The 24957-nt window shown below is 41.4% G+C and overlaps 1 protein-coding gene across 1 annotated transcript in view; it reads left to right on the plus strand.

The window, feature by feature from the left end:
* The first annotated feature begins 12307 nt into the window (after positions 1-12307).
* The window catches only part of usp12a (ubiquitin specific peptidase 12a), a 49748-nt gene continuing 37098 nt past the window's right edge, over positions 12308-24957 (plus strand). The window contains exon 1 of the mRNA XM_067986014.1: positions 12308-12411. Within this exon, the coding sequence (XP_067842115.1) occupies positions 12343-12411 (69 nt within the window). The 5' untranslated portion in view covers positions 12308-12342. The remainder of the gene's footprint in view (positions 12412-24957) is intronic.

Here is a 24957-nt window from a genome sequence, read left to right on the forward strand (position 1 = left end):
GTCACTGTATTTGGCTTACTGGATATATCATGTGCCTTCATGTGATCTTCTTGACTTCAGTAGGTGGTGGAATAAACACTTTTTCACATGGTCGCCTAGGCTTTTAACTATTGAACAGAGTTATTAACACCCATCGATAAATAAATAGAGCAAAGACCAGATTTACATTAATATACGGAACTTGATTATTCCTTCCGAGTAACAAACAGAGCAACCCTGTGTTAAACTCACAATAAGACTGGCCCTGATAATGCAGCATAACACTTTGGTTAGGTTTGCTGCGTAACTTTTCATGGAGCCTTCTGCCTTTCTCCCTGTCTCTGGCTTCAGAACAGCTGTTGCACTGGGACAACTCTATTTGAGATGTATTTTATTACTCCTTGAAAGTTCCACCCAGGAATAAATTGTATCTTTCATGGTTGCATCAGGCTAGCAGACATCCACAAGATGTCAAGCAAAAAGGAGCCCCTGGGAGGGCTTTTAGAGAGGAAATTGGGGCAGGCAGAACTTCTGCCCCAGATTGGGGAAACTGACCTCTAGAGAAATGGGCACCATTTTTGAATTTCTTGACATTCTTGGGTCAGCAATACCAGTCCAATTGTGCAGTAGTTCAGCTCTGCCACTAAACCCCTCCCTCCATGGCTGAGGTGCCCCAGCTGTGCCATCTCTGGATATTATGGCCAGCAAATTCCCAATTCACATTGCAATTGATTGGTTTCAGGCCTTTTAAAGATTAAATTCCTTCCTCTCTTCCCAGGCCCTTAGCAACACTGGATGTCAAACAGGCCCTTAGCAACATTGGATGTCAAGCACGCACATACATCCTTTCCAGCTAGCATTGCTAGGGTGGAAAAGGAGGGAAAGACATTGTTTGATGTATTTCACTCATTTGCATAACATCCTAATAGGCCTGTACATTTGTGGTCAGATATTTATGCACCTGCCCCTAAATCCACAGAAATTTCTGACAGGGCAAAAAGCGGTGGGGACTCAGAGTTACCGGGTCCTGTCCCAAATTTCACTGAGATAATGGTGGCTTTATGTCACTTGTGCCACAGAACATGAGCCCCAGGATTTTGTTGGTTAGGCAACCTTTTACACTCTTTGGACATCATATCTGATATCAGGGACACTTCTATAGAGAACAATGCAAATATGTTTGCAGATAAAAGCATATTAAAATCACCTCTTGTTCCATTGCAACAACCTACAAATGCAACATCTAGGTTCCTATGATGTGTCAGCCAGACTGAGTAACTTCTTTAATTTAACCTGGTTTTAATGCCATCACAGTTGTAACATTAATTGTAATACATTACAGACAAAAATGCTTGATTTTTGTTACAGAGACAAAGGCCCCAATATTTACACGGAGGTGGGGAGGGTGCGGGGGAGGCTGAAAACGGTTGAACAATGCGGAGGTCCTGCCGAACTTAATGGCAGGCCCTCATTAACAGTTTTTTGTTCCCTTTCCCGCCCGGCAGCTTGCCAATTTGATAGCCTGGCTGGCAGGCGGGAAGGAACACCCGTGGCAGGGAGCTACAGCCATGTACCTTGGTGGGTGGGGGGGAGGTTGGCAAACGGGGCTTGGGTGCGTGAGTCAGTGATCGTCAGTGGGGAGAGAAAGGCCATGATTATCAGGGGGGAGAGAGAGGCCACGATCAGGAGGGGGGAGATGCCGCGATCGGGAAGGGGAGGAGGAGGCCATAGGCTTCCCTGAGGTGCCGGAGGAAACACTCCTGCTCCTCCTGGCCCTTAAGGAGTACTGAGAAAGGCACTTACCTTGTGCAGCCGGCAACTCCCACCTCCCTTTCACTGCTGGGTTTCCTGACCCCTGGGAAACTCGTGCAGCAACAATGAATTTTAAATCAGGCTACCAATTCCACTGTGGAAGCCTGATTTAAATATGTTAATTAAGTGTCCCGCCTCTCCACAGTGGGAAACTCAGACGCCCCGATATCCGCTGCCGTAAAAAGGGTGGCGGGCGTATGCGTGGCATGATGGGGATGTGTTTCCCGTATTTAATTCTTTAAACCCCGAACCTCTCCTGCCCACTGTTTGCAAGTCGGACAGTAGAAGATGGCAAAATTCTCAAAACGCTTCCTTGATGGAGCATAGGTGGTGAGGGCGGATCTCCTTGGATATTCCCAAGTATCTGTGGTGGGGCCCATAGACTTGCCTCCTTGGGGAATAGCAATTTGAGACAGACTATCTCAAGTGCAGGCAGACCTTCCTCTTTGTATTCCTGTAGAATTCCTATTTTTCCTCCAATTCCCTGAGGGCAAGAATAATTCCCTGTAGAATGCCCACCCTACCAGTTTAGGCTGCTTAAATAGAGAGAGTTAACAAGGAAATAAAAATCAAAAATTAAAAAAGGACAAAATTTAAAAAATAAAACAATGCAGCTAAATAAATAAAACAAGTCAACATATCTTTAAGAAAATTCACACTTAAAGTGAAGTTCAAAATACACCAAGTTTTTACCTACCTCAATTGATAATGTCACTCGTCTAGGGCAAACCACACAAAATGAAGGTAGGAAAGCTCTGCTCTCATTTACATAACGTTTGAACCTCTAATGACATAAAACTTGGGGGATTTGATAACATATCAGAGGTAGACCTCTTCTGACATGGTCAATTAACTGTGCCACCATTGAGAGTCTGCAGCAACTCAGACCGATCAGAAAAATCCAGCCTGCATGATCTCAGCACTGAATAGATGCAAAGCTCACTCTTGTGATTTTTGACCCCTGCCTGTTGAGCACTGAGTTGTGGGCTGGATCAACTGGACGTGTTATCAATAAGCCTTTCTCCGCCAGTTCAAGTGCGATTTGGTGCTGCTTCTCCTCGTCATCAGATGACAACCTGCACTTACTCTCTGCTGCTTCCTCCCCATATTTGCAGTGTTACTTTTCCTTCCTGAACCTGTACAGCACCTCCTCGTGTTTGTGTTGCTCTTTTGCGGCCTCCAGTGTAAGCAGGTCGAACTGGTGTGCATGAGCCTTTCCTGACCTTGATGGAAATCTCTTCTCCCCTTTTTCTCCTTAGCCAGTTCCAACTTTATTTCAGCTACCAGTCTCATTGTAACTGTTGTTTGCTTCTGGTAATTTACTTAGATCTAAAATTTGAACAGCCTGTTTTGATTTGCAGGTGACATTTTGTCCCACTTTAGCTCCCATCAAATGCTATAATTTGGCATTCTCCAGAGACTCTTTTTCTAATGCCCAACACAAAACCCCCTTCCATAGGCAAGCCGCTGCTCCTTGTGAACAGAAATGTGACCTTACGCGTGAAGTAATGTGGAATGTAGCATAATCTGTGTGAACAATGAACCTATTTACTGTTGATATGTGCACCAATAGCAGTATGGGATGTCACCATACACTCACAATCTCTCCGACTGAGAGATGAATAACACTCTGACAGACCACATACTTTAAGCTAAGAAATATGAATAACATTTATTAAGAAGCAAGATTAACAAGAGCTAGATTAAGGAAAACAGCAGATTTGGCCAGTTTATAACACTTTGTTTAACTTATAAGGGCCAATTTTCATGGTGGTGTGTGGTGCACGTGGGCAGAGCACTAGCATAGTGCTGCACCCAAAGTCACTTCAAAGCTCATTATAATATAGTGGGCATTCCAAGGCAGGCGCTGAGGCTTCTGATTGGGCATAGTCATGAGGGACATGAAATTGCATTGCAATTTCATGTCCCTCATGACTATGCAACTTTTTTTTATTCGTTCATGGGATGTCGGCTTTGCTGGCGAGGCCGGCATTTATTGGCCATCCCTAATTGCCCTTGAGAAGGTGGTGATGAGCCGCCTTCTTGAACCGCTGCAGTCCATGTGGTGAAGGTTCTCCCACAGTTCTGTTAGGAAGGGAGTTCCAGGATTTTGACCCAGCGACAATGAAGTAACGGCAATATATTTCCAAGTCGGGATGGTGTGTGACTTGGAGGGGAACGTGCAGGTGGTGTTGTTCCCATCTGCCTGCTGCTCTTGTCCTTCTCGGTGGTAGAGATCGCGGGTTTGGGAGGTGCTGTTGAAGAAGCCTTGGCAAGTTGCTGCAGTGCATCCTGTGAATGGTACACACTGCAGCCACTGTGCGCCAGTGGTGAAGGGAGTGAATGTTTAGGGTGGTGGATAGGGTGCCAATCAAGTGGGCTGCTTTGTCCTGGATGGTGTCGAACTTCTTGAGTGTTGTTGGAGCTGCACTCATCCAGGCAAGTGGAGAGTATTCCATCACACTCCTGATTTGTGCCTTGTAGATGGTGGAAAGGCTTTGGGGAGTCAGGAGGTGAGTCACTCGCCGCAGAATACCCAGCCTCTGACCTGCTCTTGTAGCCACAGTATTAATATGGCTGGTCCAGTTAAGTTTCTGGTCAATGGTGACCCCCAGGATGTTGATGTGGGGGATTCAGCAATGGTAATGCCATTGAATGTCAAGGGGAAGTGGTTAGACTCTCTCTTGTTGGAGATGGTCATTGCCTGGCACTTTTCTGGCGCAAATGTTACTTGTGTCCAAATATCCTGAAATGCCTTGGAGAAGCCATTTCTGCCAGCAGATCATATTTAAAGTGAGAGGGCCAAGGAGGAAGATTTTATAGCTGTATTGCAATCCATCACCATGTCAGTCAGGAATGCTAGTCACATAAGGGCATGTTTTGATGATGAGGCGATTGTGCAGCTGCTGCAGGAAATGCAAAGGAGGGATGCCCTGAATCCTTGCCATGAAAGGAAGGCTGCGGCACATAGAGCATGGCGAGAGGTGGCTGAGGCCATTAACAGCAGTAGCACTGTCCAATGGTCATGGATGTAAAGCCAAAAGGGAGATAAAAAGTGTGAACCTTTATACGTCTGTACAGCTGTTTGAGAAGCCCTTGGCAACAACCTAGTATATGATATCACACAATGTTACATGCTTATTTAAATTACATAATGTAATTCTGCAGGCTTATGCCCACTTAGGCATATCTCCTTGGTCACTATCTACATGCACTCCACACAAGTACTTGGAAAAATTAAAGCAGCAGCAACTTCAACCTCACTGCAACTTCGTCTTGATGTATAAGGAGAAGACTCAGCTGCTGCTGGAGGCTGTCCCAACACTGCAGTTAGTAATGAAAATCTCAAGGGGGTGAAATGTGTCTTGGGTAGTAGCACAAAACGGGCGATAGCAAATCAGCACCCCATTTTACATGTCGCTCAATTTTCTTTACCATTGAAGACCACAATAGAAATCTGATCTTATAACTGTTAATCTATTCACCATGGGGAGGTGCTTTAAATATGCACATCCTGAGATCAAGTAGCAGCTTGTCTGCAAAAGATTTTTTCTCAAGATGCAACTTGTTCATTCATAGGTTCCCTATCTGTTCAGTTGTGATTTATTGCTGTTTTATGAATATGAAAATAGAGCCAATCAGACTTAAATATGACATACATTTTGCACATGTGACACTCATTTACAATACTTTGAGATGTGACAGATGCTTTGTACAGTTTGGGTTTTCTCCTAACACCTATGTCTAGTGTTCATAGCAAAAGGATAGTTTCCCTAAGCAGACCAAGTCTTCTATTAACTAAAGACTCTGTCCTTATACATGCCATGCTTGAAATAGCATGCCCAGAATTAACAATTATCCTTTGATATATCAACCACTGGAGATCATAAAGGATGCCCATCACTCTCTTCCTACTCCTCCTAAATGGAGGAAACACCACTCTGTCAAACCAAAACATATAGATTAAAACTAACAGTCAAATTAATGTACCATGAGAATATGCAAAAGGAGTAAGACACAGCAAATTACTTAAAGTGCAATCAGTCCACAAGGGGTTAAAATATCATTTTTAGAATTGATATCGTACCCAGATTGAGAAGCGGCAGGATTCTTGGATGAACCAGACTTTCATTGACCTTCACAATGTGAAGTTGCAGATGGAGGTTGCAAATGTCCAATCCGCAGATCTCCGATCCCTAGATGGAACAGACTTTTTTTTTCAAAAAATATACTTTATTCATAAAATTTGCAGCAAAACATACAATACAGTTGTCATATCACATTCCAAACGTACACAATACAGATTATACAATTTGCAGGTTACATCAAGTACAGCTCAATGAACACATTGTACATAATTACAGTTCATAACACTCTGGGATGTCTCATTGCATTATACTCAATACAGATTATTGATTACAGATTCATTACAGGTACATTACAGATTCATTACAGGTACATTACAGCAATTTGAATTTTACATTCTGCCCGGGGTGTGGGGGGGGGGGGTTTCCCTGATTGCAGCCCCTCATTATACAATGGCAGGAAGGCTCTAAATGGTTGCCTTTCCCCACGGAGCCTTTGCGGTGGCCGCACCTAGCTTCAGTGCGTCCCTGAGCACGTAGTCCTGGACCTTGGAATGTGCCAGTCTGCAACACTCAGTCGAGGACAGCTCCGTGCACTGGAAGACCAGCAGGTTATGGGCAGACCAAAGGGCGTCTTTAACCGAGTTAATGGTCTTCCAGCAGCAGTTGATGTCTGTCTCGGTGTGCGTCCCCGGGAACAGCCCGTAGAACACAGAGTCCTGTGTTATGGAACTGCTCGGGACGAACCTGGACAGATACCACTGCATCTCTCTCCAGACCTTCCTTGCAAAGGCGCATTCCAGAAGGAGATGGGTGACGGTTTTGTCTGCATTGCAGCCTCCTCGGGGACTGAGTGCGGTGGACAGTGAATAACCAGAGCTGCGATTGATTAGCATATGATACCTTTACCTTCAAGTTATAACCAGGATTTTGAAGCCCTTGGATAGCCTGAGAGCGCAACAGAACTCTCATCTTGTGAGGAAGGTGTTAATGTTGGGATATTACCATCTTCCTGTAAACACTTCTCTTTAATGGTTCAGTTATCAGAGTAATTGAATTCAACTATCCTCCAATCTGTTAACCCACAGACGTTAGCAAGTCAAAACAGCCAGTTCTAGCCATCAAGCGTGACTTCATTACATTCCTGGGCTGAGGTGTTGACACAGACAAAGAGAATTCATGCAAAACAGACATCTCCCATGGTCACAGTCTCTTATCGTGCTGCCAGTAAAGTGTATTAATTACTCTCCTTACAAATCAATGAGCTTCCTTATAGATACAGTGGCTGTTCTCAATTATAGATCACATTTACCCTGTCTATCTAAACTTATAAAAAGATGGGAACTGGTCCATACCTGAAACATTAATATGTCTGTTCTCTCCATAGCTGCTGCTTGATTTGCTGAGTGTTTCCAGTACTTTCCATTTCTGTTTCAGATCTCCAGCTTCTGCAGTATTTTTGCTTTTTTTTACCCCAAGAGGAAAGGTGTATTGAGTGTCCCGAATCTGTGACACTATTATTGGGCAGTACTGCTATGGGAATTGTTACTTGGAACAAGGCTACCACGCAAAGCTTCAGGATGGGAATGGAAGCAAGCAGTGCCACCCAACCTCATTGTTGCAAATTTCAGATCTGCTCTAGATATCCTCTCGCATCAGTGGACATACCAATCCCCTCTTTATCCAGTCTGCCCTCCTCTGTTAAAGTGAAAGAAAGTAAGCTGGACTGTTGAGAATTAATCCTGAAAAATCTTGAAGCTGAGTTCATATCAGAAACATAATACAGCTAAACTAAAAATGCCTCCTAGGTTAAATAGTTAATAACTGCTAATCGTGACATCCCCACTGTACTGCTTCTCCATCTCAGATTACCAGAAAAAGTTAGCTGGAGGACGGTAACATCCAATAGTGTACCACTAACTTTGGCAGTCTGGATAAAAGAAGGCACTGTGCTGCAAGTTCACCAAGGCCTATAGGCCCTAACTCCACTATGGCACAGAGGTGACCTTCCAGAGACTCTCCTTATAAGCAGCTTAAAGGAATTGCGTGAGAAGGGCATCACTGAAAGCAAACTGCTCCATGAAGGCCAAATCATGCCTTTTCAGCAGCTGACAAATTCAGTGTATCCCAAGAGGAATTCCTCTGGTGCACCCACATCCAATGCCACCTCTTATATCTGGCTGTGCTAACTAAAGTCCAGCACAATCTGACCCCATTAGAACTGGCGCTCTGCAACACAGAACCACTACTTTCAGGTATGTCTCAGGCTCCACTCAGCACGTCCATCATATCATCAGATGACAGAACGCTTACTTGGATTGAATATGATCTGGGCCACCCACTGCCAGAGCAACACTGAGGCTGATCTTCACAATCACCAACTCCAACAGATTGAAAAAGGGCCAACTCAAAATCCTCACCCCACACAAAAAAAATCTGCAATTTCACCCCATCCTGTCAGATGGATGCTGGTGCAAGTCTAGCCATAAAGATATGGTGTATTTCCTGTAGGCCCATTCCTCTCATTTACCCCAATCTCCCATAGCCAAAGGAATCCCCAAAGAGATCCTTAAGCTAACTTCTGAATGGAAAGATCTGTGCCCCTATCAAACCCCCACTACAGATTACAAGTCTCACAATCCAGTGTCCAATGAAACCTTTCCCTCTGTTTCTTCTGTGTGATCTGAGCCTCCTTACAAGCATCCCTGCCGAAGTTTGGAGAACTGTACATTTCTATAAAACTATGTAACTGCAAGAACCATGACCCAAAATTCGCTGCAATGACAATATTGGTAAGGATCGCTATAAGTTAGACCATTCTGCTTCCTGATCCGGTGGCGAATTCAAGCCACAACTTGCTGGAAAAACAATTAGAACACGCTGCAGCGAGCATAACTGCGGGCCGTGAGCAGCGCGGCCAATGTCTGTACACAGCCAAGCACACAGAATTGAACAGCAGGTTATTTTACAGGGACTCATACAGGAACAATGGCTCTGATCTGATAACGTGGGGATGGGTCGCAGTGTGTATGGACAGAATGTCCAGGTCGAGTTTAATTTGATTAATATGTTTGTACTGAGACAGTGTAAATATATAAATCACCGTTAAGAAGGGACCCGTATACATTGGGTTGTCTCTCGGACTGGGTGTGATTCCTAGCCATATTTATTACCAGTTGCAATCCATGCTTAGCGCACAAGCTCAATAAATATTAATATAAAAATATTAGTCAGGGGAAAATCAGAACATGCATTGCTCTTATTTTATTACTTAATTGAGATTTAAGATTTCAATGAGGTTTCTAGAGCAAGTCAATAAAATGTTACATTCAGGCAACCTGTTGAGCGATTGAATAAATACTTTACTGATTCTGAGCCCTCCAGCGCCATTCTGTAATGCTGTAAGTGGTTGTGGCGATCACAGTAATGTTAATTCAGTAAACTCGATCTTGCCACTGATTTTAATGGGGGGGGGGGAAGCTATGATAATTAGCTGCTCAACTTTTTCTGCGAAAGTCTCTGTGGTGCATTGCAAAAGTCACAGTAAATTATGGCGTGGTGTACGTAATTGCGTAAGTCACTCTTACCATAAGATCCTGGAATTTCTACATCATAATAATGGCATATGCCGTAGATGCGCCATTAGTACGGCGCAAGTTTTCAATAAATTCAGGCCCCATGTAACTCGCAAAGCAGCATGTACTCCATTATTCTGTACTCTACCACGACCTTAGAAAGCATTGTAAATTCCTGTATAACTCAAAGCCATTCTGTTCTATTCCCCACCAGAAACTCCGCACCCTAATCCTGGATTCTTTCCCCCTCCCTACTTACTTGCTCAGGCTGAACCTGATGATGCGCAACCTCGATGTTCTGTTTGACTCTAAGCTGACGATCAAACCCCATATCACATCGATTTACATTTCTATAACATTTCCCGCCTTTGTCCCTACCTCACCCTTCACCTGAAACTTTCATCCACACTTTGGGCACCTTCAGGTTTAACTTCTCCAGGGTCTGATCATGAGTCTCCTGTGCACAAATCCCACTTTGTGTTTCCTTCTTCTGACCTGGACCTGATAACGTACAAGCATCTGCAAACTCCTTTCACCAGCGATAGTGACCTCTTAAGTGACTTAGAATTTACAGCAATTATACTTTTTGGCCTTAAAGGGACAGGCTAGTTCAAACACAACTCCACTTTAACAGCAGAATTACATTGTGTAGTACATGGTGTGATGCTCCTATTATTATAAAACAACGTATGATCTGATTTACTGCGGGAGATCTGAGTATACATAACTTCCTATTCCTAGCTATATTTAAAAGTTGATGCCACCTATTACTTTTAAATTCATTCTCAGGATGTGGGTGTCACTGGCAAAGTTGGTATTTATTGCCCTAGTTGCCCTTGAGAAGATGGTTGTTGGCCTTCTTTTTAAACCGCTGCAGTCCATGTGGCGATGGTGCTCCCATAATGCTGTTAGGTAGGGAGTTCCAGGATTTTGATCCAGCAATGATGAACAGTGATATATGTCCCAAGTCAGAATGGTGTGTGGCTTGGAGGGGAACTTAGAGGTGATGGTGTTTCATCAATTGAGTTACTGCTAGCCATTATCCCATAATTAATACTTTAGAAGTTGAGTCACACAGTATATTACATTCTTGGTAATTCTGTGCTTGTAAATACATTGCTTTGTCAGACATTGTTTGCTCTTTTGCTTTTTGAGTTCAGTCTCTCTGTGTTTCTGTTGATGTATATTTTAAATGTGTGTATTTATATGTATGTAAAATATGTGTGTATGCATTCATGTATTTTCATAGGCATGTAAATAAATATACATGTATATGTGGGCATAAGTTTATACATATGAATGTGTAAATATGTATGTCTATATAAGTTAATTTGCGGTTTAAATATATATGGGAAATGTATGAATGTTTGTAATCTATTTGTATTTGAATATATACATGTATAATTTAAGAATCCATCCAAGTTCAAGTGCATGTATATAAAGTATTTGCACAAGTATATACTAGTTCTAGTTCATATACATGAGTTACTGTAAATGTATATAAGCATGCATTTATAAATACATATACATATTTGTTATTGTTAGTGTAAATGCATATATGCACACATGTATGCATGTACAAGTTGGTGCATATATTATCTATATATGTATATGTACATAAATACATCATAGTATCATAGTAGGTACAGCACAGGAGGAGGCCATTCGGCTCATCGTACCTGTGCTGGATCTTTGAAAGTGCTATCCAATTAGTCCCATTCCCCTGCTCTTTCTCCATAGCTCTGTAAATTTTTTCCCTTCAAATATTTATCCAATTCCTTTTTGAAAGTTACTATTGAATCTGCTTCCACCACCCTTTCAGGCAGTGCATTCATTGCGTAATAAAATGTTTCCTCATGTCACCTCTGGCTCTTTTGCTGATCACCTTAAATCTGTGTCTTCTGGTTACCGTCCCTTCTGCCACTGAGTTTCTCCTTATTTACTCTATCAAAACCGTTCATAATTTTGAACACCTCTATCAAATCTCCCCTTAATCTTCTCTGTTCTAAGGAGAACAACCCCAGCACCTCCAATCTCTCCACATAACCGAAGTCCCACATCACTGGCACATTCTAGTAAATTTCTTCTGCTTTGACATCCTTCCGAAAGTATAGTGCCCAGAATTGAACACAGTACTCCAGCTGAGGCCTGAACAGTGTTTTATAAAAGTTTAGCATAGCTTCCTTGCTTTTGTACTCTGTCTCTATTAATAAAGCCCAGGGTCCTATATGCTTTTTTAACAGCCTTCTCAACTTGTCCTGCCACCTTCAAAGATTTGTGTATGGGCAGGTCTCTCTGTTCCTGCACCCCCTTTAAAATTGTGCCATTTAGTTTATATTGCCTCTCCTCATTCTTCCTACCAAAATGTATCACTTCACATTTGTACATGTTAGTGTAAGTATATGTGTGATGCTTGCATGTATATTTCACTGTTTGGGTATATGCATTTGTATATCGGTGTAGGTGGAATCAAAGAAATTTCAGCATAGGAGACTAGTCAGTTCATCATGCCTGGGCTAGTATTTGCTCCATATTGAAGCTATATAATCTAATTCCCTTGCTTTCCCCACACATCTTTTAATATTTTCTTCAATGTTCATCTAATTCCTTCTTAAGTGCTGGAAATACTCCGTTGGTCCACATCCTGACACCTGTCTTTTCTGTTTACAGATTTCAACAAAACCTGCCATGTATTTCTAACATTTTCTGTTTTTTTTCACATCCATAAATGCATATACAAATGTGTGTGTGTGTTTAGTGAATGTGTGTGTACACGTTAGTGTTTGTGTGTACAGTAGGTAGGGCATTAGTCTATGCGGGCGCTAGGACCCCGCGGTCTCAGCGTCGGCCGCTCCGCCCCCGCCCACCCCCAATCGGTGCTGAGTGAGCGGATGAAACATGGCGCTGGACGGATGGAAATACTAATGACAGTCGGGAAACTCGCTTCCATTTGTACCATGGTAGGTGTTCAGAGGGAAGGCCCGCGGCCTGGGGATCACTCGCTTTCCGTTCTGCAACCGTCGCAGCGGCGGCTTGTTAGCGGTTTCCCTGTGTAGAGCGGAACCGGAACTAAGCCGCCCGTCCCTGCCGCTGGGTCACCACTTTACTCCCAGTCCCGGGCTCCTCTCAGGCCTGGGCCTGGTGCTGCTGTCAGGCCGAGGGAAAAAATGAGGTGAAACTATTCATTAAAATTAGATGAAGGGGCGAGGCCTCCGCCTCCTGGAGCCGGGCTCCCGCACACGCACCCCCTCCTTCCCACTCCTCTCCTCCCGCTGCAGTGGTGGCTAGAGCGGGCCTTCCCTGTGCCCGGTGGCAGCGTTACCCGAGGCGGAGAGGCAGGTGCAGTAAAAGGGCGCAGAGCAGCGCGGTGTGTTGTGTGCAACCCCGGGAAATCTTCGCCTCCTCCCCCCCGAGAGTCTCGTTGCTCCTTCTGTGTGCGACTCTCGTGGTTTAATCTCCAGTGTGGTGTATTTCATGTATTTGGTCTTAATTCATCCAAGGGTCGTTTAAAAATTGCATGGTATTTCTCTCACGGATTAGTGAAATGCAGATGCTTGTCTCACACAGGAGCTATGTGCCACTTTGTCCAAGGAAACATCCCAATCTATCCTCTCTTGAAGTTTTATTTTTGTATTGAGGTTAATAAAACCTTGAGGTTTAATTGGAAACTACCTGTGATAGTTTTTGTGTTTTCACATTAGATGAAAATCACAGTATGTTGCATATTGGGATTAACAAATGAAATTCACGTTTAATTTTACAGATATCACGTTTATTATTATAAAATCCGGTATGAATTGCGATCTTGTCAAAAGATGACTTTTTCACTAATTGACCTGTGGTCGTGCCCCCGCCTTCAATTTTTGTAATGAGAATTCAATCGGTGGCAAACTCACCTTGTAAGATAGAATAGCTTTGTGTAAAAGAAAAATCTCCCCAAAGTGGCCAGAGTGTATAGATCTGTAACTATCTGCTCTGTTTGTGGGTTTCAAAAACTGTATTAGAAGATAATATGATGAATGGGTGGTTTTAACAATGTATTGTGTCATGCTAGGGCAAATGGTTTGCTGTGGTTAAATTCACAGGATGTGTCCTGGATGTTAATCATTACAGTATAACATTTCCTCTTAGCGAACAGAAAAACTGACACTTCAGATTTAATCAGCAGCATGTTTTAAGGAATCAGTATTGTGTTTCAGCCCATCTAAAAGTGAAGCAATTTCCAGTTGGTTACTATAATAGCAGATTGTATATTTGGTACATGCTTCCCACACCAGCACTATAATTCAAACTCTGATTTTAAACAGTGTTTGTGAGCTGAGTGCTAGCGGACTCCACAAGGAGCTGTTAAAGTAACCAACTGGAAAGTTGTTACACTCCTTTTTTTAAAAAAAGGTGAGAGGAACAGAACACCAGTGTTTTCAGACATGCTGCTGATGAAAATTAAAATGTAAAATAAGGGGAAAAGTTGGCAGGGAATGCAAGAACAGTATCCCTCATAGCTGCTTGCAATAATAAATATTTCTCCTGCAACTGCTTTGTAATTTTCAGCAATTTTATTATGCCAAATCACTTACCTAGCTACTGAGTAGGATGTGACCTCATGACTGGTTTCTTATTTTGTCTGAGTAAGGCTGCCCACTTCTTGGAGGAAAAGCAAATGGGCATGTAAGTTGCCTTCATCCACTGTTTACTAATCCTAGTGGCCAATTATGGTTTGGTATTGGTTAAAAACCTGTTGGTGTCCATTCGCTTAGCTATGAAATGGTGTGTGGCATTTGAAACTTAAAAAGGGTGGAAAATGTAACAAGTAAAATTGGGAGTGGGGATGGGTTGGGACAATATGAAATAAGTTTTATCAAATTGATGCTCTAAAGGCCACCTCAACCATCTTTTAAGCATACAACAAATCCATTTATAATTTTATACATTTTCAAACCAATATTTTTGAGAATTTTTATATCAATTTTTATAGAAATATATTTTACTGAAGGAAAGAGAATTTCCATTTACGTAGCATCTTTCATGTCCTCATCAGTGACCTAAAATGTTTTACGGCCAATGAATTAGTTTTGAAGAGTAATCACTGTTGTTACGGAGGCAAACGCAGCAGCCGCTTTGGGTAAAGCAAGATCCCACAAAGAGCAAATGAGATAAATGACCAGTTAATCTGTTATAATTGTGTTGGTTGAGGGATAAATGACAGCCAGGACACTGGGAGAACTCCCTGTTCTGTTTCAAATAATGCCATGGAATCTCTTATCCGCCTGAACTGGTAGACAAGGCGTTGGTTTAATGTCTTCTTTGAAAGATAGCACCTCTGACAATGGAGCGCACCCTCAGTACTAAGTGCCATCCTAGATTATGTGCTGGACCGGTGCTTGAACCCACAACCTTCTGACTCAGAGTTGAAAGTGCTACCACTAAGCCAAGCTAACATTTATGTTTAAATATATGTACACACTTCCTGCAATTATCTCCCTACCTGCTGTGCTTATTTCTGTCACGCCTATCAACCTTTCTGACACAATTAAACTAGCCTCTTCATTTTGCTTATCACTGAATTCTCACATGACATTATTACTTACCCTGTGAGATCTCCCACTTGTGTCTCCAAGTTAAGTGGTGTTGTTACATTGGGCTAGTGGCTCGATGCTGACTATATCCCTTTTGCTGTTACCTTTTGTGGCTGCTGTTTCCTCCCCCTCCGCCCTGTCATTCAAACCCTGAACCCCACCTCACCAGTTGGACAGAACTATTATGACTGGACCCAGGACTCCATCTATGCTCCCTATAGCTGCGTTCTGGCCATTGTTGGGAACGGGTTTAAAGTTCCTGAATTGCATTTGCAGCCATTTTAAAATGTAAAATAGTTGAGAAAACACTGCAGGATCTTATGGTGGTTTTCAGGTGCCCACTTTTGGGAGTGTATGTGTGAGCTTGGTAAGTGGCAGCAGCAGGAGGAGGTCCAGTCATTTGGGGGAGGGGTGAACTTAGTAGTTTTCAGCAGCAGTGACCTGGGGAAACTTGCATTATATTTAAAATAAATACTCAGCTAAATTTCAAATAATATCTGTATCACCAGGTCACTGATGGGAGAACACTTTTAAGAAATCCCACCAGCACCAAGCTCTCATACCTCCTTATTCTGCCACCTCCCACCAAACCCACCCCCCATGCTGAGCACCAATACTTTTCCCTGCTGCCAATATGTGCTTTTATCAGTAACACCCTGAAGTCCCCTTCCCAGTATTCCCATGTCTTGCAATTCCCCCTTCCCAATGCTTCCACACATCCCATTACCATCCCAGTGCTGTCACCACAACCGAGCCCTTCTCCCATCACTGTTAATTCAAGCATCCTGCTCCCATGATCTCTTCTCACTTCTACCAGATCCTGATACCTTCTTTCCAGTCTTCCTGAACACTGATTACCCCTAACAGTCTTACCATATTTTGCTAACTCTTTGCTCCCCTATTCTCCTCCACCCCCCTCCTCCTCCTCCCCCCCCCCCCCCCCCCTCCCCGCTAGCCCGTTCTCTCAGACTCTTAACAGCTCAAGCTCCCAAATCTCAGACCACCTTCCTAATGTGATGGACGCACATGGCTATAACCGTTGCTATGCAGGCAGATGCAAAAAGCAGAATGAACAAACAGAACAAATTTTATTATAATTATAATTGAAAAAGTATTCATTGCAAATGTAATTAGACCGTTAAATATACACATTTTGCTTAGGGATGTAGAATAACAATGTTCTCCACTTTTGTGTTCCTTTATAACAATGTCTTCATGCTTTGTACAATGGGGACATGAAGGCAGTCGCTTCATTTGGAATGCTCCTGTATAAATCCCTAACAAATTTATATGGCTAATGTTTCATTTTGTCAGAAGAAATGCAGGTACTTTGTCATTACTTTGTTTCTAGTTTTGAAAGTTTTGTAATTGTAAATGTACAGTAAGATTTAAAGGGCTTACAATTGCAAATGCTTTCAATAACTTGGCACATATATTAGTACCACAGTAATTGCCTGTTTATACTACATGCATTACAAATATTTTTGTTTCTCTCTTAAATTGTACCTTTGTTTTTTCCAGTTGTGCCATTATTACTGGCTTTGATGTTTGGCTTGTAAATATTTCCTCCACAATATTTTAGTACTGTACCTGCGTTGATGTATGTGACTACATGTTGGTAGCATGCAAGTTTGCTGCTGTAATTTCCGTACTCAGTAAACATCTCAGCTATATTGTGGAGGAATGGTGAGGCATTTATCTGGAATGGAGGAAAGGAAAATCTGGACGGCACAACAACTCATGCACTTCTGCCAGTTTAATTAAGGGCAATGCTGAATATTCCTCAGTTTATCATCTATCAAACACTTCGGTCCAGTTTTCTTGAAGGGAATTAGATTAATTCCTCATTCAGCAAAGAGGGCTGTGATTTTTTTTGGCATGATTTGTTTTTAAAAAGAAAGAACTATTACTTTCAAAATGCAGTTTGATCCATACAAAGAACTGATTTGCAAAGCTGAAATCTTGTACTTCAAAACTATTAGATTTTAATAGATTCGTTTTTTGCTGTGGTTATCCTATGAACTAGGTTGGAGGTATTTTTCCTTTCTGTAAATTGATGATATTACACTCCAGTAAGATGAGACAGATGATGTCCTGACTATGTCTGGAACCAATTTTTCTCTTTCCTTGTATAAGGAAAGGGAGGGGTAAAAATAACAGTTACAGCGTGACACTACTCCAGCTGTACCATCTGTCAAAGCTATCCAGGCATCTCACACTCCTTTGCCTTGTGCTACAGCTTCAAGTTTAAAGCTACAGTAAAATCAATTGCCTCTGTATTATCCTCCTGGGTGTACCCTTAAATAAAGTGGCAGAGGTGCATTCATACTCCAAGAAAAGTAGAAACTGACTTTTCACCAGAAGATCCACAAAAAAATGAACTCCCCGGAAAAACTTTTATCTTTTGAGATTTTAGTACTTTTAGCATTTTGAGGTAAGCTAATGTAACTTACTTGATTGAATTATCATGTCACATACCTGTTTTTAAAAAAAGATAAAACACTATTTCAGCAGCTTTTCTTCTGCATAATGTCCTGTTTCTAAAATTAATATTTAAAATATCAAATTTTGCAGTGAGTTAAAAGCCATAACTTTATCTCAGAATTTAGGTGACATTCACATTTGTGGTATATGAAATTATTTTAATCCTTCTGAGTTTACAGCCTTATAATCCAGTCCTGTTATTTGGTTAATATAATTTCAGAAATGGATTGTTACTAAAATGCAAAAAGCAGTACTGCACAGAGAAATTAAAGTTATGCTCTCTTGATTTATATAATTCCTGTATCTGTTTCAAGGCACACAGGTAAGGGTGACATTGACCACATCATATCATTAACTTTGCCTTGTTTTACTCTACTTTAAAAAATGATCATTAATACTGTGAAAATAGCTCATGGGAATACTGAATATCTATTATGTATACATGGCGCATGCAAGGTTCTTTAAAACATCTTAACTTCCTTGAGAGGCATCTTAACTTGTTATTTAAGGCTAAGCATGAAGATGATGCATGTCTGACAGAATATTGAAATGGTTTTGGGGAACGTTCTGTCTTTCTGCAAACTTTTTTTTAAAAAAAAACCTTTACAAATGTGAAATAAGTGGTCTGAAATGCCGATGCTGAATGTGGCTTAAATTGAATATCTTCCATTTCTTCATGTGATGACAGAAATTGTTCATTTCTGGCCAGACCCCCTTGACCCTCTAAAAGTACTAGCAGATTTGAGGCTGGCTGGAATATTTTCTGTAACTCATGGTCTTAGTGCATTTGCTTTGGAACAAAAATTGATTCTAAATTTTTATCTAATAAAAATAATTTTGCAAAGTATTTACTGTGACCCTAGATAGCAGAATATCAGATTTCACCTTCAGAATTCTACCTATTTTGCAAAGTTTTTTTAGGACTTTTTAGACAACTGGAGCAGAAAAATTAGGTATATTTTTCTTTGTAAACATTTCCACTCGGTATATGTAAATAACTTGACATCTAAACTGTTTTATAAATAAGCTTAAAAGTAGCTAAAACAGTAGCTGTTATCTAAGATGTGGCTAACTTTAAAAAGAGTACAATATTTTCAAAAATGCAACATTTGCCACTATTTGAATTCACAGTGCAACTACCAGACACTGAGGCATGCTAGAATATCATTTCTGAATATTGCAGTTTGATAAATCAGTAAACATTTAACACTGTAACCGTATTTCCCCTCAATGTACATTAGAAAGGAAGTAACCTGCACCTCCTAGGGGCCTCCTTGCCCAGTCACATGATGCACTGTGCCATTTGTGTTTCAGTATGAGTCAGAGAATGTTTCAGCTTTTTTTTAATGAAACCTAATTTGGGTTTGGCAGTTCAGCTCTATACTGCTTGCATAGTTTATTGGCTAGTTCTGTTCACTGCTAAGCTCTTTGTATTCATATTAACATGAGCATTGGCTGGTGTGAATTTGACTTTTATGTTTGACTTTTGAGCACATATATATTTGTATGTCATCTTTTATCATATATATTTACATATCATCTTTTCCCATCTTTAGGTTTTCCTAAGGTATTCAATATGCCAGCCAAGAGGGCAGGTAGGCAGGTGACCTCTGTGTATATACACTGGTGTCTAGGAGGTGTGCAAGAGTGGCCCAGGATGATTCACTTTTTTAAAACCCTCTTTTCACATGAGAAAGCACCCAGTCTCTGCTCAGCACTTCCCCCTATCGCAGTGACTCCGATCAGATAGATCTTGTATTTTTAATTCAAGTTTCACGTGGGTATTTTGTTCCAACAGAGGGAAAAAAAGCTAGCAAAGAGAGACCAAGATAAAGCAGAACAGCATTTTTCATCTAGTCTGGCTATTTTAAATAAATAATATTACACATTTTCTTTGAGGATTGTAAATCAAAAATCTGGAAATTAAAAAAAAAGCTGGTATCAGTAAAGGTGACCATTAAGCTGTTCTTGTCATAAAAACCCAACTGGTTCACTAATGCCATCCTTACCCAGTTTGGCCTATAGATCACTCCAGTCCCACACCAACCTGGTTGACTCTTAACTACCCTCTGAAGTGGCCTAGCAAGCCATTTAGATATATCAAATTGGTACAATGCAATGGTTCAAGAAGACAGCCCACCACCATTACCTTAAAGGCAACTAGGGATGGGCAATAAATGCTGGCCTTGCTAGCGATGCACACATCCTAAGAATGATTTTTTTAAAAATTGAAATGAGAAAAAAATGAAGTATTCTGTCAATGGAATGGCTGAACAATGGTTTAATTCCCCATATGATGGCCTGACTTTGGGGATGGAAGGCTGTGAGTCAAATCACCTCAGGGTGAGAGGGGAATAAAAACAGAAAATGCTGGAAAAGTCAGGCAGCATTTGTAAAGAAAGGAAAGATGTTGATGTTTGAGACAACCCTTAAAAGGGGGGAGGGGGGAGGTGGCAATATTGGTTAAAGAAACAATTACAGCTGTGAAGAGGGATTATATGTTAGAAGGATCATCAAATGAGGTCATATGGATTGAGCTAAAGAACAAAAAAGGGGCAGTCACACTGCTGGGAGTGTACTATAGACCCCCAAACAGTCAGAGAGAGATAGAGGGGCAAATATGCAAGCAAATTTCTGAGAAGTGCAATAACAATAGGGCAGTAATAGTGGGGGATTTCAACTACCCTAATATTAACTGGGATACAATCAGTGTAAAAGGTATAGAGGGTGCAGAATTCTTAAATTGCATTCAGGAGAGCTTTTTTAGCCAGTACATAGTAAGCCCAACAAGAGGGAGGCAGTTCTGGACTTAGTTATAGGAAATGAAGCTGGGCAGGTGGAAGGAGTATCAGTGGGAGAGCATTTTGCTGGTAAGTGATCATAATTCAGTCAGATTTAGCATAGTTATGGAAAAGAACAAAGATAGAACAGGAGTAAAAGTTCTCAATTGGGGAAAGGCCAATTTTACTAAGCTGAGAAGTGAGTTTACAAAAGTGGACTTGAAACAGTTACTTGAAGGTAAATCAGTGTCAGAAAAGTGGGAGGCATTCAAAGGAGTGAGGGTTCAGAATAAGCATGTTCTCACAAAGAAAAAGGGTGGGACTGTCAAATTAAGAGCCCGCTGGATAACAAGGAGCATACAGGGTAAGATCCAGTAAAAAAGGGCAGCTTATGTCAGATACCGCGAGCTCAATACTGCAGAAAGCCTAGAGGAATATAGAAAGTGCAGGGGTGAAATTAAAAAGAAAATTAGGAACGCAAAGAGAGGGCATGAAAAAATACTGGCAAGTAAAATCAAGGAAAACCCAAAGATGTTTTATAAATACATAAAGAACAAGAGGATAACTAAGGAAAGAGTAGGGCCTATTAGAAACCAAAAAGGTAACCTATGTGTGGAGGCAGAAGAGGTGGGTACGGTTCTGAATGAATACTTTGCGTCTGTCTCCACATAAGAGGGGGACGATGCAGAGATTGTAGTTAAGGGAGTGTGTGAAATATTGGATGAGTGACAGAGGAAGTATTAAAGGGTTTAGCATCTTTTGAAAGTAGATAAATCCGGATGAAATGTATCCCAGGCTGTTGAGAAGCAAGAGAGGAAATAGGGGAGGCTCTGACCATCCCTATCCTCCTGGCTACAGGCGTGGTGCCAGAGGATTGGAGGACGTTGTACTGTTGTTTAAAAAGGGATAGACTGAGTAATTATAAGCCAGTCAGCCTAACCTCGGTGGTGGGCAAATTGTTGGAATCGATTCTGAGGGACAGCATGAATCATCATTTAGAAAGGCGCGGGTTAATCTCTGTACTCAAGCTGTGGCCTAACTAGTGTTTTATACAGTTCGAGCATAACCTCCCTGCTCTTCTATTCTGTGCTTTGACTAATAAAGGAAAGTATCCCAGTGTGCCTTAACCACCTTATCTACCTGTCCTGCTACCTTCAGGGATCTGTGGACATGCACTCCGAGGTCCCTCTGTTCCTCTACACTTCTCAGTATGGATTTTTTAAGGGAAGGTCATGTCTGACGAACTTGATTGAATTTTTTGAGGAGGTTACAAGGAGGTAGATGAGGATAATGCGTTTGATGTCATCTAAATGGATTTTAGCAAGGCTTTTGACAAGGTCCCATGTGGCAGACTGGTCAAAAAAGGAAAAGCTCATTGGATCCAAGGGAAAGTGGCAAGTTGGATCCAAAATTGGCTCAGTGGCAGGAAGCAAAGGGTAATGGTTGACGGGTTTTTTTGTGACTGGAAGGCTATTTCTTTTGGGGTTCTGCAGGGTTCAGTACTAGGTCCCTTGCTTTTTGTGGTATGTATTAATGATTTGAACTTGAATGTAGGGGGCATGATCAAGAAGTTTGCAGATGATACAAGAATTGGCTGTGTGGTTGATAGTGAGGAGGAAAGCTGTAGACTGCAGGAAGATATCAGTGGACTGGTCATGTGGGCAGAAAAGTGGCAAATGGAATTCAATCTGGAGAAATGTGAGGTGATACATTTGGGGAGGGCAAACAAGGCAAAGGAATACACAATAAATGGAAGGATACTGAGAAGTGTTAGAGGAACAGAGGGACCTTGGAGTGCATGTCCACAGATCCCTGAAGGTAGCAGGACAGGTAGATAAGGTGGTTAAGAAGGCATACGGGATACTTTCCTTTATTAGTCGAAGCACAGAATATAAGAGCAGGGAGGTTATGCTCGAACTGTATAAAACACTAGTTAGGCCACAGCTTGAGTACCGCGTACAGTTCTGGTCACCACATTACAGGAAAGATATGATTGCACTAGAGAGGGTACAGAGGAGATTTACAAGGATGTTGCCAGGGCTGGAGAATTTTAGCTATGAGAAAAGATTGGCTAGGTGGGGGTGGTTTTCTTTGGAACAGAGGAGGCTGAGGGGAGATTTAATTGAGGTGTACAAAATTATGAGGGGTCCAGAGTGGATAGGGAGGACCCATTTCCCTTAGCAGAGGGTTTAGTGACCAGGGGGTATAGATTTAAAGTAATTGGTAAAAGGGTTAAGGGGAGCTGAGGAGAATTTTTTCACCCAGAGGGTGGTGGGGGTCTGGAACTCATTACCTGAAAGGGTGGGCGAGGCAAAAACCCTTAACTCGTTTAAGAAGTACTTGGATGAGCACTTGAAGTGCCGTAACCTACTGGGCTACGGACCAAGTGCTGGAAAGTGGAATTAAGCTGAATAGCTCTTTTTCGACCAGCACAGACTCCATGGGCCAAATGGCCTCCTTCTGTGCAGTAACTTGCTATGATTCTATGATATTACAGATGAACAGCTGATTAAATTGAACAGAGCAAGGGAAAGGGAGAAGGGGGAAACACACAAGAAAAGAGAAAAGAATGACCTGAAAAGTGATTAGGTGAACTGGTTAAATGACAGAAATGATAATAGTGTAATATGAGATGAGGTACAGTAAATGTGTGGATATTTAAAGCAGGATAAATTGGAGAAGGAAGAATTAAAAACTGGCAAAACGGAGCAGGCTCTGTGACCCAGGAGTCTGGTGGAAGAGCAAGGCTGGTTGACACATGGGATGCAGACCATGCTGCAGTGTACTGAGGGGATCCTCGTCCCAAGCAGCAAGCAGCAACCCGCTGTGTCCCCCATCCTCGGAAGCATTAGTACACCCATCCTAATTACCAGCACCTCCTGTCAGGGAAAATGGGAGCTGTGACTATGTTTTGAAGTTGTTGAAGTCAATATTCAGATCAGATGACTGAAAATTGCCTAATAGAAAGATGTGCTGTTCCTTAAGGAAAAATTGACTGAGTTACCTCTCTTTGTGAACCTGATGGCAGTTAAAGTGACATTGTCACAATGGAATGTGGGTGCTGCATGTGACCTAAAGGGGGTATAAATAAATAAAAGCAGTAAGCTTATTTTGCACCTCACACCAAACATCATGAGTAAGGATTGTGACAATATCCTACCTCAGGTGGTAACTATTTCTAATACTCATGGGTGATGTTTTACATTCTTCTTTATGTATAACAGTACCTCTGTATAAAGGAGCAATGTGCTATTTTATCTCTGGTGTAATTAACTGCTTATCTGAATTTAAACTTTCACTTGTTTTACTAGTGGTGCAGCAGGCTTAAAGGTTCTTCTACAATCACTGTCTCAATCAGACATCAGTAGATTGCTTTGTCAGTTGACGGTTCAGTTTATTTTACTTTTTTGTTCTCATTTTCCAGAGCTTTCGCTTAAAAAGGTTGCTTAAAAAGCTAACTTTAATTTTGTGCAAACTGTGTTCCCTTTTAAAAATGCTGTGAGGAAGAATTCAAAATGGATGGAGAACCATAATTTCAAATGAGACAGTGGAAAGAGTTGGGGAAAGCAGGAAAACAAATGTGTAAGGAGGGGGAAAAGGAAGTAGAGACACTTTGGGGTTTAGCTACACAAATCTTTAAAAGTAGGACAAATTAATAAAGCTTTTTTTTAAAAAAACAAGAACATGGGTTCGTAGGCTTTATAAATAGACGTATTGAGTAGAAAAGCAAAGAAGTAATGCTAAACCTATACACATCATTGGTTAAGTCACGGTTAGAATATTGTCTTCAGTTTTGGGGGACCTACTTTAGGAAGGACGTCAAGGTCATGTAGAGGATGCAAAAGAAAACCACGGTTGAAAGGTTTTAATTATGAGGAGAAACTAGAGAAACTGGGGCTATTTTAATTAGAACAAAGAAGGTTAAGAGGAAATCTGATAATGGTGTTCAAAGTGAGTGGTTTTGATCAGATAAATCGTGAAAAACTTTTTCCACTGATCAGTGAGTTGGTAACTAGAGGGCATAATTTTAAGATCACCAAAAGAATAAAGGGAGAGGTTAGAAGAATGTTGTTTTGCAGAGGGTCATGAGGACTTGGAATGCCCTTCCAAAAGCAGTGGTGGAAGCAGAATCTATAATAGCTTTTAAAAGGGAAGTGGATAAATATTTGAAAAAGAAAAATTTCAAAGGGGCTGTAAAATTCCATGATTCTGTGTGATGAGAGAAAACTGCAATGGTGGGGAGAGGCAAGGAGCCATGTCAGATAAACAAGAAAGAGATTTGAACGGATAAACAAAGTAGTGATTAAAAATGGTTAGTAGTCGAACCTGAGCAAGATAGAACCTGATATATGCAGTTAAGGAATTGGACAGTATGAAGAGATGGAGGGAAAATAAAAGCATAGTTGGAGACTGTATGGAGCAGATCCTGGCAAGTAAAAACAAAGACAAGGATGGAGTGAACTAAGGAGATTTTGAATTAGAATTACACAAGAAAACATGTCATGTTTTGATTTCACACAAATTAAAACATATATTGGAACTGCAAGGATTTTTTGGTTGGCAACAGAATAAATCTTTTATAATGTGGTACAAATGGCTGCTTCTAATTCCACCCATGTCTTTCCTATTCCAAAATGCTGCCAACTGATGTTAACATCTGGGGTGA

This window comes from Heptranchias perlo, chromosome 6 (assembly GCF_035084215.1).
Source record: "Heptranchias perlo isolate sHepPer1 chromosome 6, sHepPer1.hap1, whole genome shotgun sequence".
Lineage (NCBI taxonomy): Eukaryota > Metazoa > Chordata > Chondrichthyes > Hexanchiformes > Hexanchidae > Heptranchias > Heptranchias perlo.